The sequence below is a fragment of the Hyperolius riggenbachi genome, chromosome 8, assembly GCF_040937935.1.
Source record: "Hyperolius riggenbachi isolate aHypRig1 chromosome 8, aHypRig1.pri, whole genome shotgun sequence".
NCBI lineage: Eukaryota > Metazoa > Chordata > Amphibia > Anura > Hyperoliidae > Hyperolius > Hyperolius riggenbachi.
This window is the reverse complement of record NC_090653.1, coordinates 257731004-257750028: the sequence shown is the minus strand read 5'-3', so window position 1 is coordinate 257750028 and position 19025 is coordinate 257731004. Positions and strand designations below refer to the sequence as shown.

The window sequence follows — 19025 nt, the reverse complement described above, 5'->3', positions numbered from 1 at the left end:
CTACTGAACTTCCTGTCCAGGGGAAGTTTAAACAGTAGAGGGCGCTCTACTGTTTAAACTTTCTGCCGGGACAGGAAGTTCTGTGTAGTTCTGGAGCTCGAAGCGGAGAAGAAGACCAGGGGACTCGCACCGGCTGGAGCAGGTAATGTATTACCCGATGTATTGCGTCGGTCTTCCGCCCGGATGGGTCGACGGGAATCGACGGGAACGATCTATTTCGGACGGAAATCGATCGTTCTATCAGCGGTGTGCGCGGCGATTTCACAGCCGTTTCGATCACTGTGATCGAAACGGCTGTACATCGGCGGGAAAATCGTTAGGTGTATGGGCCCCTTAAAGCAGTTACGCAGGTCAATCAGTTCAGCCTAACTTAAGCCTTGTACACACTTTCAATTATGATTGGCCAATCACTGACCAATTGTATTACCTCAATCTGCTACACAATCTGCTCATAGTATTCAATATCTGTTGACCCTCCTCCTAAACGGAGGTGGTAAAATTGGTCAGTGAGTAGCCAATCATAATTGAAAGTGTGTTCCAGGCTTTAAACAAGGAACCCGATTGGTTCTGCTCTGAGCAATGCCTTTATTTTTGCTCCAAATTCTTTTGCACTGATCTTCATTCACCTGGCCTAATGTGTCTTTGATGCTCAGCTAAGTAGACTTTTTACTTCTTAACAGGCTGGATTCAGATGGGGCAAATCTACTTTGTAAGCTCTTACAGGTAAGCAGGAGAGATTATTTATTTATAAAGCACCCATCTATTATGCATCGCTGTACAATACAAAATGCTGGCACAACAAGTACAAACTAACGAGAGGAAAAGAGGAGCTGTCCTATCAGCCTTACATGTACGGAAATGTGGACTGTGGGGATCAGAATTCAATCCTGTGGACAACAGTTTGGGGCAGAATTTTCCACCAATTGATTTTCATTTACCTCTCAGCTCTCTGTGACGAGATGGCTGATAGACAAGATGAAACTACTGAGGAAATAGCAGTGCTGGTTTTCTGGGAAGGCTACAAAGGCCCAGGCCTAAGGCAAGGAGGTTTGTTTCACCTGAAACACAAGGCTGCGAATGGGAAGCTAAACATAGTGTTGAGCCGAAAATTTCGCGTTACTATAATTACGCATGCGAAATTTGCTATTACGATGCGAAATTATGGTAGCGTAATTGCCATTAAAATCGTAATTGAAAATACCGTAAGCGTAATTTTCAACGCGTAATTTCGCGTTTCGTTCATAACGTAATTTCGCGTTAAACCATAACGTAATTTCGTGTTAAACCATAACGTAATTTCGCATTTCTTCGTAATTTCGCGAATTTCGTAATTACTTGGTAGCAGGGTTGCTCGCGAATTTTCGCCAAAGGCATTTTCGTCTGCATGGCGAAATATCACTACATGGCGAATTTTATATGCGAAATAGCATTCCGTAACGCGAAAATGACGCGAAAATTAACGCTTACAGTAATATGAACTATCGCGAAATTACGTTATGTAACTACGCTTACAAACGGTTGCATGCAAGGCAAACGTAATTTCGCGATACCCACTGTAATACGAAAATTACGCTTACGCGGAATTTCGTGTAATCCTTCTTCATTACGATTATGTACTTACGGCCATAATCGTAATTACACTAATTACGTGAAATTTCGCGAAATCGTAATTAAGTCATTACGCTCATCTCTAGCTAAACATGGAAAAGTGGAACGGTGGATGGATGAGGGGGTTGCACATGGAAGAGGGGGCTGCACATGAAGTGGGAGGGGCTGTTTTACATAAATATTACATATGCATAGGGGGCTGCACATGGAGTGGGAGGGGCTGTTGTGCATAAATGTTACATATGGAATAGGGCAGTGTTTCTCAACATTTTATTGGTATGTACCCCTTTTAAAACCCTGTGCTCACCAAGTACCCCCTAGTATAGTCAAAATTATCACAAGTACCCCTTGACAAATATATATTTAATGGTAGCACATGATAATTGGTCCTAAACAATTTCCAAGCATTTACTATTGCTTTTAATTAGATAAAATACTGATTTGGTGTTGTTCAAGTTAGATTTATCATTTTCTAAAACTCTAAATTTGTTATTCTTGGTTAAGTATGTCAAGCCTGAGTACCCCATGGAACCATCAGAAGTACCCCCTGGGGTACGCGTACCACACATTGAGAACCTAGGGAATAGGGGCTGCACATGGAGTGGGGAGGGGCTGCTGTGCATAAGTGTTACATATGGAATCGGGGCCTGCACATGGAGTGGGGAGGGGGGGGGGGGCTGTTGCACATGGAAGGGGAGCCAGAAGAAATTTGGCCTAGGGGCAGGAAAAGTCTAGCCTTGAGGCAAAGGAAGGTAAGTAAGAGGCTAATAACTAAATGTGGGTGTTATCCATATACAACTAGTACTGTAGGCCGAGGAGGATTAACATTTACTAATAAGAGATGTAAAGAGAAAATCGCACAGGTCCCAAAATAGCACATTGGGGGTGAATGGGAGAGGTAGGTTACCACATAAAGAGATTTGGATTGAGCAGTCAGATAAATAGGAAGTGAACCAAGAGAGGGCATTTAGGTTGGTTCATTAAGCTGCGCTGCTGTAGCAGCTACAGTATGTGCAATAGTTGTGCGCAGTGTGCACATTTAAGTGACGGGTGCTCCTTTCATCTGCTGTACGACCGCGATACTTCACTAGCTTGGCCGCTACTATGTCATTTAAATAGTAGCAGTTCCTCAAAGGATCGGCACCACACTGAAGATGTATTGTTAGCACTTTAACTTTTATTGCATCATAAAAAGATGACAAGCAGCAGGTACAGGCATGTGAGTGTGGCGTGGGTTGGTTTTTTTACCTTTGTTGCTATGGGAGGGTGCTGCGGTTACTTGCTGCCTGCAGCGCTCTTCCCATATGTGAAGGGCACGCCTCCCTGCCTCTGACATCCGAGGCTACCCACCACCTATTGGCCGAAATAGGATGCAGATGATTGGCTCTCATGCTGTTCATGTGACTGAAGTCACGTGACCGGCCTCAGCGTCTCGCCGCTGTTTACACATCGGTGATTGGGAGAGAGTGATGCGTCCTTGTATTCGCCACTGTAGGGGCGTTTGGATGGTAGTTTTCAGATGAAAGGGGACAGCTAAGAGCTAACAATACATCTTCAGTTTGGTGCCAATCCTTTAAGGAACGATTGCATGTGGACCCTTCTGGTACAAGGGTGAGAACCTTGGCACACACTTAAGACTTTGAGCCTGGTGTGTGCTCCTGGACGCACGTTTGCATTTAAAGGGGCACTACAGCGAAAAACTGTAACATTTAAAATATGTGCAAACATATTTTAACAAGAAGTACATTTTTCCAGGGTAAAATGAGCCATAAATTACTTTTCTCCTATAATGCTGTCACTTACAGTAGGTAGTAGAAATCTGAAAGAAGTGACAGGTTTTGGACTAGTAGTCCATCTCTTCATAGGGGATTCTCAGCAAGGCTTTTATTCTCTATAAAGATATTCCCTAAAAAGGATTTATACAATGATGCTGGCCAGCTTCCCTGCTTGCTACACAGTTTTTTGGCAGTTGGACAGAGCAACTGCCATTCACTAAGTGCTTTTGAAAATAAATATATCCCTGAGAATCCCCTATGAAGAGATGGACTAGTCCAAAACCTGTCACTTCTGTCAGATTTCTACTACCTACTGTAAGTGACAGCAACATAGGAGAAAAGTAATTTATGACTCATTTTACTCTGGAAAAAAATGTACTTCTTATTTGTATATGTTTGCACATATTTTACATTTTACAGTTTTTCGCCCCGGTAAATAGTAGCGGCCGGGTTAGTGAAGTATCTTGGTTAATTATTGCTGTAGAGGGCGCGCTAGTGAAGTATGGTTGCGCTACTTCACATCACGCGCAGATAAAAGGAGCGCGTGTAACTTAGGCGCGCACGCTGCGCGCCACTACAACGTGCACATGCTAATTCTTAACCCTCGTTGCTGATTTTTAACTCGTGCTGCTACAGCAGCGCAGCTCAATGAATCAACCGGATTGTCACATATAACACTAGAGTGCAGCCTCTGGATTAGAAGAGGGGGTTTGACAGTTTCACAAAATAAGAGGGAGCCATTAGGGAGAACCCCGTTGGTGCTTTGAGTGTAGAGGAGCAGACCAACACCACTCTCTGTCCAGTTGGCAGGTCTGGAGTATTGTGTGAAGGGCATGCATCCATAGGACAATGCAGAAAAGTCAGAATACTATCAAAGCTACTGGAATCTCTATATATAATAGAGTAAGTGCCTCAACCTTCAAGCAAGAAGAAGAAGTAGTAGCGCTCTGCCCCCAGGGCCGGTCTAAGCAAGAAGAAGGGGCCGGTCCAAGCAAGAAGTAGTAGCGCCCTGCCCCCAGGGGTGGTCCTACACTTGCCACCGAGCTGGAGGGGGTAGCGGGCAGGAAGGGGGTATTGGGCACAGCAGCGGGCAGGGGGGTCGGACTCAACTCTTCCGCGTTCCAGCGTGCGTTCCACTGTTGTCACTTCCTGCAGTGCCGTCCACTAACAATGCAGTGGGCGGCATTGGAACGCACGTTGGAACGTGGAAGAGGTGAGTCACCCCCGCCCACTGCCCCTTACTAGACAAAGACAAGACAAATAACATTTATATTGCGCTTTTCTCCTTGCGGACTCAAAGCGCCAGAGCAGAGCAGCAGCCACTAGGGCGCGCTCTATTGGCAGTAGCAGTGTAAGGGAGACTTGCCAAAGGTCTCCTACTGAATTAGTGCTGGCTTACTGAACAGGCAGAGCCGAGATTCGAACCCTGGTCTCCTGTGTCAGAGGCAGAGCCCTTAACCAACTAATAACTTACTAATAGCGGTGGCTTCTGCTGAGCTTAAACTGGAGGGGGAGTGCAGATGGGGGACCCAGGTGAGGGAGGGGGCTTCTGCTGAGCTTAAGCTGGAGGGGGAGCGTATATGGGGGACTCAAGTGAGGGAGGGGGGGGTCCGACCCTGTGCCCAATACCCCCTTCCTGCCCGCTACCCCCTTATGCAGCGTATGCTACACCGCGGGTCGGCTAGTAATGTATAAAACATCATACTGTACTTCTGAGTGTGTAGTCTCTCTCTCTCTCTCTCTCTCTCTCTCTCTCTCTCTCTCTCTCTCTCTCTCTCTCTCTCTCTCTCAAACTCTGGTGAGGTCACCAAGTAACCCCCAGCACAGTAAACATTATCACAAGTACCCCTTGATAAATATATAATTTAATCCTAGTACATGATAATTGGTTCTAAACAATTTCCAAGCATTTACTATTGCTTTTAATTAGCTAAAACAAAAATGTGGTGTTGATTAAATAAGATTTATAAAGTTAGTTAATTCTCTGCGCCTGCTATTTAATTGAATTGACACTATTTAAAGTAGTAAAAGTAAGCACTTTTAATAAAAGTGCTTACTTTTACTACTTTAAATAGTGTCAATTCAATTAAATAGCAGGCGCAGAGAATTAACTAACTTTATTTGTACAATCGGTGGGGACGGAGCAACCCCATAATTTCTCCTTGCAGCCTTAGTTACAGGTGGAGCGCCACAGCTAACTCTATTTGGTTTTAAATAAGATTTATGATTTTTGTAAAATTCTAAATTTGTTATGCCTTGTTAAAGTGTAACTGTTGGGCATAAAATAAAAAATTCAATTCTTTATTTTTATCTGGTAAACAAGTAATAAGGATGCTAACTAGGCAATCCAAAAGTTAAAATCTCAATTACTTTTCTTGTTTATAAATGATCATTCCTCAGTTTACCTGACTCTTATTTGGTACGTTGCCGCACAAAGGAAGTTGCAGGGCATGCTGGGTTGTCTTTCTTTTGCTTCTTTATTTCCCCTTAGACTTAACTAATGTACAGAAGCAAAAAAGAGGGAGAGAGAGAGAGAGAGAGAGAGAGAGAGTACATAAGTACATAAGTACATAAGAGGGCAATACAGAAGCTTGGCAGATGAGCTTTTTGCCCCTAGGGTTGTACAACAGACCAGGGGACATGATCTGCTATGTAGAAAGGGGTCCTTCCCAGTAAGAGTGGTTTAAAATCTGGAATAACTTACCCCAGGAAGTAGCTATGGCAAACTCTGTATCTGCATGCAGGCTTTGTTCACATTATAAATCGCCAGCGCTATCACAAGGGCTGAGCGTTTTATGAAGGGTTTTTCCTCCGCTTTTCCCTGCACTTTGCACTTAGAAAAGCGATTTTCTAAGCGCTTTTGCAGAGCGACTTGTTTTTTCACTTCCTGATGTCAGTGAACTTTCACCCGGTAATGAATAAATACAATGTATTTATTATACAATACAATACAATAACATTTGTAAAGCGCTTTTCTCCCATAGGACTCAAAGCGCATATTCATGAAAGCGCTGGGGAAATCTCTATACAAAGCGATTTTTCAAGCACTTTGCGATTTCCGTATACCTTCTATTGAGCAAAAGCGCTCAGAAAATGGTACAGGCAGCGCTTTGGTGAGCGGATCGGAAACAAACCGCTCAGATGTGAACTCTCTCATAGGGAATCATTGCACAAGCGCTTAAAAAAACCCGAAAACTCCCTAGATGTGAACAAGCGGGCTTGGATGCTTTACTTGCATTGAAGGGCATCCACGGCTATAATTACTAGATAATTCCTGGGAGAGTTGATCCAGAGATTTATCTGACTGCCATCTGGAGTCATTGGTTATTGGCTCAGGCCTTGTAAGGTTTTTCGCCTTCCTCTGGATCAACTGGGATATGTGCGGGTTCAGGATGGTGTTTTTTTTCCTGGTTGAATTTGATGGATGTACTTTTTTTCAACCAAACTATGTATGTAGAATTGTGATTCCTCTTTTGCAGTTGGAGGGAAGGAGAAGGATATCCGCGGATGAAGCCATGAAACACTCGTACTTCCAGGAACTGGGCGACCGAATTCATAAGCTACCAGACAGTAAGGGCCGTCCAGTCTTATTTGCATTTTTTTTAGGACAGTAAAAAATTGTGCTTATTGTTTCCCATGCGGGTGTTGCATTTTGGCATTTTGGTTTCTTTTGCTCCAAAAATAAGTACACTGGAATTTGGACAAACTCACTTTCACATGTAGGAAGTCAGGGCTGATCCCATGAATGGTGGATTAACTTGCAAATGTCAAAATTGCTCCCGCGGTTTGTAAAGTTTGTTCCACGGATGGACAAAAATGCCGATGTCCGATTCCGTTAAAATTCTGATTTCCACCATTACAGATTACCGATTACGCAGATTTCCGATTTCATTTTCACAGAATCCAAATGAGCTTCTCTAGTCTGTTCAGTTTTCATTCTCAGCTCTGAAATGACCTCGGAATATTTTTGTAACTCATAACAAGCCAAGCGTCTTTGAAATTGAATTTGAAGTCTGAAATGCCAAAACAACAAAATCTGTGGAAGTGCCATTATTCCCCCCCCCCCCCCGGCCTCTAAAATGTCTTTATTAACCCCTTTCCGACAGCCTAACACCGATAGGCGTCGGGAAGGTGGCAGCCCCAGGACCGCCTAACGCCGATCGGTGTCAAGGGTGGTGGGCGGAGATCGGGAGTGCTGTTGCGCACGCATCCCCATTTGAAGCTGCTGCTGCGATTGCCACTAGCAGACTTAAGGTGGCCACACACGATACAATAAAATGATCCGATTTTACAGTAATTCAATAAAAACGATTGTATCTCTCAAAAAAATCGAAAGCTTTTTTTTCATTTGACCGTTTTTTTTTTTTTTCCGATTTAAATCGTTCCGGAATGCCAGATATTTCTCTTCAATTTCTACTAAAGATTGTACGGTCTGTGTTGGATTGTTAATTTATTCATATACATACCCTAGCAATTTTCTCTGAGTTTCCAATCATTTTTATCATAATTGAGGAAAAAATTGAACATCGGTGTGTGGCACATTGGTCATATTTTTGAAATGTTACAATCAGTCAGAAAAATTTATTGCAATTCTTAAATTGAACAGATATTTAAAAAATTGTATGGTGTGTGGCCACCTTTAGATGGATTGTACAGCGCTGCGATCTACTGCAGCGCTGTACTGGGGACAGCCATACCACTCGGCTGTCCCCTGGAGAGGCTCCGATTGCGATCCCCTCTCATAGGCCGATGCCTCAGGGCTCGTTTCCACTATAGCGAATCCGCATGCGGGCACTGCACGCGGATTCGCATAGGTAATGTAAGTGGATAGGGCTGTTTCCACTTGTGCGGCTGCGGCAGCGTTTTTTGGTGCGGCAGAAATCTGCACGGCAGGGCCGTCAGATTTCGCGTGCAGAAGGAATGTGCGCGAATCGCCGCTAATGTAACTAATAGGGAAATCGCATGCGGGGTGACCATGCGTTTTTTGACGCGAAATCGCATGCGATTTCGCATATGTATTAATGTTATTTCACTCAGGCAGTGACATGGTTAAAATCGCATACAGCCTTACCTATGCGGAATCGCATGCGAAATCGCGGCAAAAACGCATGCGGAATCGCACCCGCATGCGATTTTGTCCGCGGTGGAATGCAGGCGATTCCGCACTAGTGGAAACGAGCCCTAAGAGAGAGAATTGCCGTGATTGGCTGTCGGGGGAAGGGAGGGAGGGGAGAATTTTTTTTTTTAAAGAATAGCAATTTTTAATGATTAAAAAAATAAGAAATTAATAAAAAAATAAATCTGGCAGCAGCGATTAGAGCCCACCGACAGAAAGCTTTGTTGGTGGGCAGAAAAGGGCGCGCGCGGGGGGGGGAATCGCTTGTGTGCTGAGTTGTACGGCTCTGCAGCGAGGCCTTAAAGCTGCAGAGCACTAAATTGTAAAAAATAGCCTGGTCACTAGGGGGGTTTAAGGGCTCATTTCCACTAGTGCGTTGCGGAATCATGGCGAATCACCGCAGGCGAAATCGCTTGCGGGAGCGATTACGCATGCGTTTTTGCCGCAATTTTGCATAGGTTAGGGTAATGCGACTTTAACCATGTCACTGCCTGTGTGAATTAACATGGGTACCTATGCGAAATCGCGACAAAAAACACATGGGGAAAACGCACGCGATTTCTCTATTCAATACATTGCGTGCGATCCGCCTGCATGCCACACGCAAGCGAATTCTGAGGGCTCTGCCGTGCAGAAAAATCCTGCACAGAAACATGCACAGCAAAACTGATAAGTGGAAACAGGCCCATCCACTTGTATTGGCTGGGCGAATCTGCATGCGGGCAACGCATGCGGATTCGCGATAGTGGAAACGGGCCCTAAGCCTGTGGTCCTGAACTCGTTAAAGTACCCCTGATCCAAAATGAAAATGACTGAATGAAGCCCGTGGTGCGTCAGATTACTTCCTCCTGAGTGTGCCGACGCTGCTTGTTATCCTCGTCTTCTTCATATTCGCTGGGATCTTCCAGTCAGATGCCTTTTCTCCCGAGAGGCAACGCGCAATTTAGAATTGCACCTGTGCTGCTCAGAATGGCTCTGCGCCGCTTGCAGGAAATTCATGGAGGCTGCAGAGATAAGAGGACCAGATACTGGGAGCAGGGGAGACCCTGAGAACAATCAGTAGTAAGGGCTGGAACCCACTAGGAACCACTGCAGCGCTTTGAAATTGCGCCAGCGCTGTGTGCAGCGGTTTCATAGGGCAATTGCGACCGCATTTTTGCTAATATTTAATGCATTAGAGATTCAGTTTTTTTTCAAATAAACTTTATTATACATACCAGGTGTCCTGATGTCCAGCTTCTGTCCATTGCCCCACCCCCTAAAGGAAGAGGTCATAGGGGCTCCTCTAGAACCAATCAGAGAAGCGCCTGTGACCTCTTCTGCTAGGAGGTGGGGCTACAGACAAAAGCTGGATACCCGGTAAGTATAATTACGGTAACTTTATTTAAAGATCAAATTGCTGCAATTTTGCAGCGTTTCTATACATAGCATTGAGCGCAAACACACTGAAAATGCTGCAATTGCTATTAAAGTGGAACTGAAGATCATTTTAAAACAAATGGTTTCACTTACCTGGGGCTTCTGCAAGCCCCCAGCAGCCATCTTGCCCGCGCCAGTCCTACACGATCCTCCGTTCTCCCGTCGCCAGCTACTTTCGGTTTCGCTGCCAGGCCACTGTGCAGCTCTGGCCACACGTATCCTTCTTCGCGTTCCAGTCTGCAATAGCGCTATTGCAGACGGGAGCGCGTAGAACGGATACGCTTGGCAGGCCTGCGCTGGCCTCGACTTACAATTCGAAAAACGGAGCGGAGGATCGAGGAGGACCGGCGCGGGACAGGTCGGCTGCTGGGGGCTTGCAGATGCCCCAGGTAAGTGAAACCGTTTGTTTGTTTTAAAATGATCTTCAGTTCTGCTTTAACCCTAATCACAATCGGAATAGTGGGTTCCCCACTATTTAAATACATCGGAACAGCGTTTTTTGGAATCGCCGGCGATCTAAAAACGCTGCCAAAAATGCCCTAGTGGGTCCCTGTCCTAACGGCGCACTCAGTACGAGGTAATCTGGCCCACCATGGGATTCCATTAATAGGGTACTTAAACTTCTGCAGAGCTGGACGGGAGGACAAGAGGCGGGGCATTACCTGTTGGAACAGACAGATGGGTTACCAGTAGCAATGGTCAGCCAGATGCTAATAATTCTGTCTTGCATGTAAATTTAGTGCAAACCATGTTTTTTTTACATTTAGAACTGACCAATCATTGGCTGATCAAAATCGAAAGTGTGTACCAGGCGTTACCCCCTCTTCTAATGCCCAACACGAAGCTCCTCCTCCCAGTGCCTAACATCAAACTCCCCTTGTCCTAACATTAATCCTAGCAACAAAATGACTGCTATATGTTGCCGACCAGCTGCCTATAGACTATTGGCTGTAACAATTCTACCCTACATAGTAGCCAATCGGCTACTATCTGCATTGCACGCCAGACTCGCTGTCTGGGCACCCGATTACCGATACTTTACATTGGCGTCTATTACTGTCCTGCAGATCATAACACCCAAACGACCTTATCTGGTCTGCAGATTAACACAGGTGTGTCATGATCAGTTCCCTTCTGCTTCATAACTAATACATTTTTTTTTCTTTTTACAGCTACTTCCATCTTTGCACTGAAAGAGATTAGTCTGGAGCCAGAAAACAAGCACAGGCCAGTCCCAGACCCAGGTAACAGACTAACCACTGAGCCAATGCTTATGAACCTTTGACTGGTCTGGTTTTTCAGCTATACTAGTGCATGGGAAAGTGGGGTACGTTTGTGGTGGCAAAACTGATTTGAACTTGAAATGCAAACTGATTATTAAACTGACATTAAAGGGGCACTATGGTGAAAAATTTTAAAATTTAAAATATATACAAACGCATACAAATAAGAAGTACGTTATTTCCAGTGTAAAATGAGCCATAAATGACTTCTCTCCTATGTTGCTGTCACTTACAGTAGGTAGTAGAAATCTGACAGAAGTGACAGATTTTGGACTAGTCCATCTCTTCATAGGGGATTCTCAGAAAGGCTTTTATTCTTTATAAAGACATTCCCTAAAAGGATTTAAACAATGATACTGGCCAGCTTCCCTGCTCGCTGCACAGTTTTTTTTTGGCAGTTGGACAGAGCAACTGCTCTTCACTAAATGCTTTTGAAAATAAATAAATCCCTTAGAATCCCCTATGAAGAGATGGACTAGTCCAAAACCTGTCGCTTCTGTCAGATTTCTACTACCTACTGTAAGTGACAGCAACATAGGAGAAAAGTAATGTATGGCTCATTTTACTCTGGAAAAAACGTACTTTTTATTTCACATATTTACATTTTACAATTCTTCGCCATAGTGCCCCTTTAAAGAAAATCTGTAATGGTAAAAAACCCCTCTGGGGGATACTTACCTCGGGAGGGGGAAGCCTCTGGATCCTAATGAGGCTTCCTCCGGTGTCCCGGCAATCCAGTGCTGCAGCCCCCCGAACTGTGGCCAGGTAAATATTTACCTACCGCCATCCTAGCGGCTCTCTGTTCGGGTTGAGACGGAAATAGCTGAACCCGATCGGATCCGCTCTACCGCGCAGGTGCGAGTTCTTTTCTTTGAGCGGATACGACCCGGTTTGGCTATTTCCGCCTTAGCCTGAACGAAGAGCCGCTACTGCGCCTGCACTGGATCCCAGAGAGGTAAATATATCACCGCTTGTCGGGGGAGGTTTTCGGGGGAGCCAGCGCTGTATTCCTCCGAAGCTACAGAGGACGGGCAAGCCTCATTGGGACCCTGAGGCTTCCCCCTCCCGAGGCAAGTATCCCCGTAGTGCTTTTTTTTTTTTTTTTTTTTTTTAGTACAGGTTCTCTTTTAAGGAAACCCGAGGTGAAAATAAACTGATGAGATTAACGATTGTATCTATCCTCCTTCTCCTAAAATTACCTTTTTAAATACCCCACTGGTTTTTTTTGTTTGTTTGTTTTTTTATATTTAAAGCTACTTTTTATATTTAAAGTGAGTGTCCAAGCAAAATGAAAAAAAAAAAAAGGATCCACTTACCTGGGGCTTCCTTCAGCCCGTGGTAGCCATCCTGTGCCCTCGCCAAAGCTCTAGAGGCGCCCGGTCTTCTCTGCTGCAGAACCCGAACTCGCCAGGTGGGGTTCCGGGTCGGCGTCTTCTCCGCTCCATGGCGTGAGTCACGTGGTCCAGCCGACGTCATCAGGACTGTACTGCGCAGGCGCCGTAGTTCTGCGCCTGCACAGTACCGTCCTGATGATGTCGGTCGGACCACGTGACTCACGCCATGGAGCGGAGAAGACGCCGACCTGGCGAGGTCGGCTGCACCAATGGAGAAGACCGGGAGCCTCCGGAGCTGTGGCGAGGGCACAGGATGGCTGCCAGGGGCTGGAGGAAGCCCCAGGTAAGTGGATTTTTTTTTATTTATTTATTTATTTATTTATTTTTAGGTCTGCTTGGATGTTTCCTTTAAATCTACTTTTTAGGTTTTTACTGTTTCATTATCTCTGCTCAATGACACATTCATTAAAGGGAACCTAAACTGAGGTAAAAAAACAAAACAAACGAGTTTAACTTACCTCTGGGGCTTCTACCAGCTCCCTGCAGCCACTCTGTGCCTGCACTGTCACTAAGTGATCCTTCAGTCCCCCGCAGTGACCCTTTTCCAACTGGTTAACTGGCGAGTCGACCTTCTGAGCATGCACAGTAGAGATTTTTTCGTACTGTGCATGTGCAGACTACTCCCGTCCACGGGAGTGCTATTAGGAGCTGCGCAGACTAGGGCCACGCATCCAAATGACAGAGGGTTGCTCAGGGGCCAGGAGGATCGCTTGGTGACATTGCAGGCACATGGTGACTGCAGGGGGTCTGGTAGACGCCCCAAGTAAGTTAGTCTTTTTTTTTTTTCCTTCAACTAGGTTCACTTTAAAAAAAATGCCAGAGCTAAAATCTATCAACTATTGACTTTTGTTTTAGCTCTTTCCTGCTCTCATAAGCCATTTTCTGCTAGGAAAGTGTTTTATGGTTGTAATTCCTTATCAGACAGGGTTACTGTACAGTCTGACCCAAACAGAAACTGTCACTTGCGTAGCTTATTTTGAACTCCGTCAAACAGAGAAAGAAAAAAAAAAAAAAAGGAACGCCTATTTTTTGTGTGTGCCTGGCAGTGTACATACACTTGTCTATCTCATCATATAATGTCACCTCGTGTGTCCTTTACGGTCAAAGGCACGCTAACCCTTCAAGGGCATTGAGCACCGTAACTTATTTTTTATATACAATTAACCTCCCCATAATGGAGGAGGTTGATGTGTGCCAGGGGTTGGCATGAACCTCACTACCCACCTACAGGGTGCTGCTCCTCTGGTCTATGACCTGTACGGGATGTGCCGTGAGATGTAGTCCGTGGATGCAAATACAACCCTGTGCTCTACATCAGCTGACCTGCATTGCGGCATGTGAGAGACATTCCTGGGAACTACAAAATGCAGCAGATGTGTCCGGTCGAAGAAGATGGCACATCCCGAACGGGCCTGGAACCAGAGGAGCAGCACCTTGTAGGTAAGTAGTGAGGCTCACCCCAACCCCCAGCTTGTTCTTTTCCAACTTCGGAAAAAAGTATTGGGTGGTGGTAGGTATGTTGTTGGAATTCGGGTAGAAGCTTAAACAGAACCTGATGTGTCACAAAGTTAAAAAAAAAAAAAAAGTAAATCCTTACGGTGGCTTTCCACACTGTCCTCTGGCCCGCCCTCTAACATTGGTGGTGCACCCGCACAAGCCTAAAAGTGGCCATACATCTAGCAAGTTGGTGGCCCGATCGACCAACCAATTTGATCATTTTATCGAATAAAGAGAGTCGAGGGTGTTCCAGTATGCGCCATCAACAATAACGGACTCATCTCTGGGTGAATCACGTTGATTGAGCAGGATGGAACATATGGGTTGATTGTAACGGAATTGCCTACTGTTCACATGACTTCAGTCGACAAAGAATCGATTTTTGGATCCAGAGCGTGGAGGCACAACATCGTCCAGATCGATTACTGAAAGATGAATCGCATAGGATGTCGCTTGTAGTGTGTGGGCCACTAGCCCATCAGCCACGCTGTTGTTGATCGCCCAATAAAGTCAATTGCTTGATGCAAAATCGCTAGATGTATGGCTACCTTTAGGGAGGTTTGTTAATTGTGTGAGTGCTGCAGGTAGGGCTGCTCAGTAGCCCCCCCCCCCCCCCCGCCCATTTTCTGTCCCTGTGCTGCAGAACGATATAGGGTGCCCCCGGTGGTCGCAGTGCATGCCTGGAGATGTAATTCCCATTGATGTATCGATGAACTTATGCCCGGCATGCATTGTGGCCACCAGGGCCGCAGAAGATGGAGGCTTCCATACAGACGAGGGGAGGATACGGAGAAGACCCTTGTAGGTAAGTAAATACACGTTGCCCACGCAATTAACAAACCTCCCTTAGTTTGAAAAGTTTTCTGCACTTAGAATCACCCAGGTGCTCAGTATGATCTGGGAACTAAAATTGACGTGTTTGTTAGAATATGTCCCAAGTCCAGTTGTAGGTCCAACAACAAAGTGAAATGTTCTAACAAAGTGAAACCTGAGTACTCACCACACTAGTTCCAAACTTTGGAAAGCACCGACTTTGGAAAGCAGAGGTTTGTTGGGAGGGTACACGTTCCACTTTCATCAGTTATATGTGAAATAAGGAAAGACTTGCCTGATCTAACATCTTTCTCAAAACTCAATGGTAAGGGAATTACATTGTTTTGTTTTTTTGTGTGCACAGTTAACATACAGTCACGTAGACTCAGCCTCGTTCTCGGATGAGTGCTTGGAGTGTCATCTTCGACCAGAAGAGTGTTAAACCCTACGAGCTGGAAATGGACTTTGGCTGGCTGGAGCCCGACGGACTGCTCTTTGTGCCCGCAGTTGATGGACAATTAAAAAAAACTAATAAAAAAAAAAAACTGTGGATATTAGATCGTGCCAGCATGTGGCACCTGCAGTACCCATATAATCTTTCCCGTTGCCGTGCGGACACTCTGTGCCGATCTGCTGCTGTTCCTCCGAGGAATTTTTTTCTCTCTAATTTTATTTTTGGCCACACTCCCTGCCGTGTGTTGCACCGTGCCCTCCTGCATCGCCTCTCGTTCTCCCTGGTTGACCCTCCTCTCTTTATCCTTCTTCGCTCTTGGGGAGTTCTCGTATGTGCTTAGTTTTCCTACCCAGAGATTTAACATACACTAGATCTTGAAATGACATGAGAACCTTTGGACCTTGGTGGACAACAAATGTCTGTCCATTGAGCTGGCTTAAATTACAACTCCATGCTTGGCGTTGCAAAATCAAATATTCTTCTTAAGGAATTGGTCTTCAAAAACTGGCATCTTGCAGGAGCTGTACAGTCCACTGTGAGCAGGGGAGGGCTTTATAGAATTATTTTTTTTGAGGATACTACTCTTTGCCGTTGACTGGTGGGGAACATGGACAGTTGGAAGGAGAGCTCTTGCTACGATTTTAGTTTTTAAAGGGCTGGTCTAGGCCATGAGTGGAAAAGGGCTTATTATTATTTTTGTAAAACCTTTGTTTACTTTTTGAGTAAGTTATATTGTGGGTGATTCCTTGCTCTCGTCCTTTTTGTTGGTGGGGTGAAGGCCTCAACGATGTTAACTGTGGCGACAGATGGGTCTCCGTGGTTAAGTCAAATTTTTTTCTCAGGAATTAAGAAGCAGGGGCTGTGCCTGAGGCAGGTCTACTCAGTATTACACGAGAGGGTGTTGTTTACTACGATCTCCAGTAACTGCGTGCAGGTACCAAAGCTTAGCGGGAGTCCAGATGTGAAAAGGATATGTCAGACCAGGAAAGACTATGGTTTTATAATTGTCCATCGGATCCCTCTACCCCTCTCCCTATTGCGAAAACCTTTTAGTTTGTATCCCAGGGGAGGAGTGAGGCAAAGACTCCAAACCCTCTTCCTGCAACATATCAGATGTATGAACAACCATTAAAAACCGTGAAAACCAAACTCTGCCTTCCGTTGTGTGTTTCAGTGGGCCTAACCGTTTAAGGGAAACTCTGTCAGTGTGTACATTGATGTGGTACTTATCCAGACAGACTCAACCTTTCTACAAACACTAGATAAGTTGTTTGAAATGATTGCATGACGCGCTTTGGATAATTAGAAAAAATGTAGCACAACGAGTGACCGATATTTGGTAGTCTGCCCGATCCTACTGACAGATCAAGCCAGACAACTATTAGCCCTCATAATACATGAAGGTGGTTATATTGGCTAATCAAAATTGGATGTGTGTACCAGGCTTGAAGGTGACAAAGGTCATTGATCTAAAGGTGCATACACACATCCAATTTTAATTGGGCAATCATTGGACAATTTTATTACTTCCATGTTATATGAGGGGCTCGTTGGAGGTGTGTACCAGGCTTAAGAATACGGGACACCAGGAAAGTTTGGATTAGTTATAGATAAAATGATTTCTCGTCTTTAAAATTCTTGAGTATATGGAGGCCGCCATATGTATTTCCTTTTAAATTGGACCTGGACTCTTGCACTGGACAGAAGGAAAACATATATAAATGCACCTCAGATGTATGTAGAGTTTAGCCTAATTCCCTCATCTGTGACTAAGCACAAGTTATAATTTGATCCCTCAGCTGTGTCAGCTGACTGCCATGGCAGAGAGCTCATTTGTAAATACAGGGTGTCAACAATATGTCTGCTTCCATGAAAGCAGGAAGTTGACAAATTGCAGGATTTGTATCAGCTGTAACAAAGAAATGTTTTTTCTTTAAAGGTTATTATGCTGTGCCTTATCTTTTAGAGCTGAGATGTTCTGATTTCAGGTCTGCTGTAAATGATACCAGTTGCCTGGCAGTCCTGCTGATCTGTTTGGAGGCAATAGTGGCTGAATCATACCAGGAACAAGCATGCAGCTAATCTTATCAGAAACAACTGGTATTTTGTAAAAGCAAATGCATATGGCGGCCTCCATATGTCCCTCACCTTGGGTTCCTTTTAAGGAGGATCCTCAGCATGGCTCTTTCTGTATCTTGAGGGGGAGGGGCTATGCGCCAGAATCTGGCCCTCTTGGAGGGATTCGAAAAAATTACCTGGCAGGCTGTTAAAACATATTAGATGACTATCTATTAATGTGGAATTTATGCTGAATAAGCTCTTTAAAGTGCTTCTTAAAGGAGAACTGTAGAGAGAGGTGTGTGGAGGCTGCCATATTTTTCCATTTAAGCAATACCAGTTACCTGGCTATCCTGTGGACCCTGTGTCTCTAATGCTTTCAACCATAGACCCTGAACAAGCATGCAGCAGATCAGGTTTTTCTGACAATTGACAGATATGACAAGATTAGCTGCATGTTTGTTTCTAGTTGTTTCTAGTGCGATTCAGACACTACTTCAGCCAACAAGGGCTGCCAGGCAACTGGTATTGCTTAAAAGGAAATAAATATGGCAGCCTCCATATTCATCTAACTACAGTTCTCCCTTAAAGGACAACTGAAGTGAGATGAATATGGAGGCTGCCATTTTTTATTTTCTTTTAAACAATACCAGTTGCCTGGCAGCGCTGTTGGTCTACAGTAGTGTGTGAATCGCACCAGAAACATGCATGCAGCTAATCTGTCTACAATCAGATCTGCCAATGTCAGAAACACCTGATCTGCTGCATGCTTGTTCAGGGTCTGTGGCTAAAAGTATTAGAGGCAGAGGATCAGCAGGACAGCCAGGCAACTGGTATTGCTTAAAAGGAAATAAATATGGCAGCCTTCATATCTCTCTCCCTTCAGGTGTCCATTAAAAAAAAAAAAAAAAACCTTAAGGCCCCATTCACACTTGAGCGGTAATCACGCGATTCCCGCTCAGTACAAAACGCTAGCAGTTTTTAAAAACCACTAGTCCATATAAGCCTATGGCAGTGTTCTCACCGCCGCGTTTGCGGTTAGTGTTAACTGCAAACACGTAACATGCAACGTTTTGCTGGAGATTTGCGATCAGCATGCCTAGCACCGCTAATAGCGATCGCTCCCAAAACGCTGCAGTGTCCAGTGATTTTTCCGCATTAATCGCCGGCGTTTTGAGCTTTTTATGTGTGAATGGGATCAAAAGCAAACCTGAAGTTACTGGAACAGTGGGGCTGGAGAAGGATCTGGACTATTTGAATGCCATCCAACTACTGAGGTAAGGTTTTTTTTTTGGGGGGGGGGGGGGTAGAGGAATTCATGATTACTTTAGTTAACATTTTCCTCTCACTGTGTTTGAATATGATCCAGGTGAAGTTGCAATTTAAAAATAAATTTAGGTTGGGTTTGTTTCTTCCCACAATACCCTTACAAGGAGTTGCCAAGTAATGAGGACATATGTTTTAATATCAACCATAAAAGTGACCCACAGAGATGGTCGATAAAATGGGAATAATTTAATCTTAGTAAAATAATGCAGTGGATGCAGCTTAGGAGCGGGGCAATGACATGCACTCCCTGCTGACTCCGATTAGCCTGGATTCCATAAT

The 19025-nt window shown here is 44.8% G+C and overlaps 1 protein-coding gene across 2 annotated transcripts in view; it reads left to right on the top strand.

Annotated features, from left to right (window-relative positions):
* CDK16 (cyclin dependent kinase 16) overlaps nt 1-16508 on the top strand; it is a 75386-nt gene extending 58878 nt beyond the window's left edge. For both annotated transcript variants that reach the window (XM_068248691.1, XM_068248690.1), the window contains 4 exons: nt 681-723; nt 6863-6953; nt 11091-11162; nt 15270-16508. In XM_068248691.1, the coding sequence (XP_068104792.1) occupies nt 681-723; nt 6863-6953; nt 11091-11162; nt 15270-15310 (247 nt within the window). In that variant the 3' untranslated portion in view covers nt 15311-16508. The remainder of the gene's footprint in view (nt 1-680; nt 724-6862; nt 6954-11090; nt 11163-15269) is intronic.
* The last annotated feature ends 2517 nt before the right edge of the window (nt 16509-19025 follow it).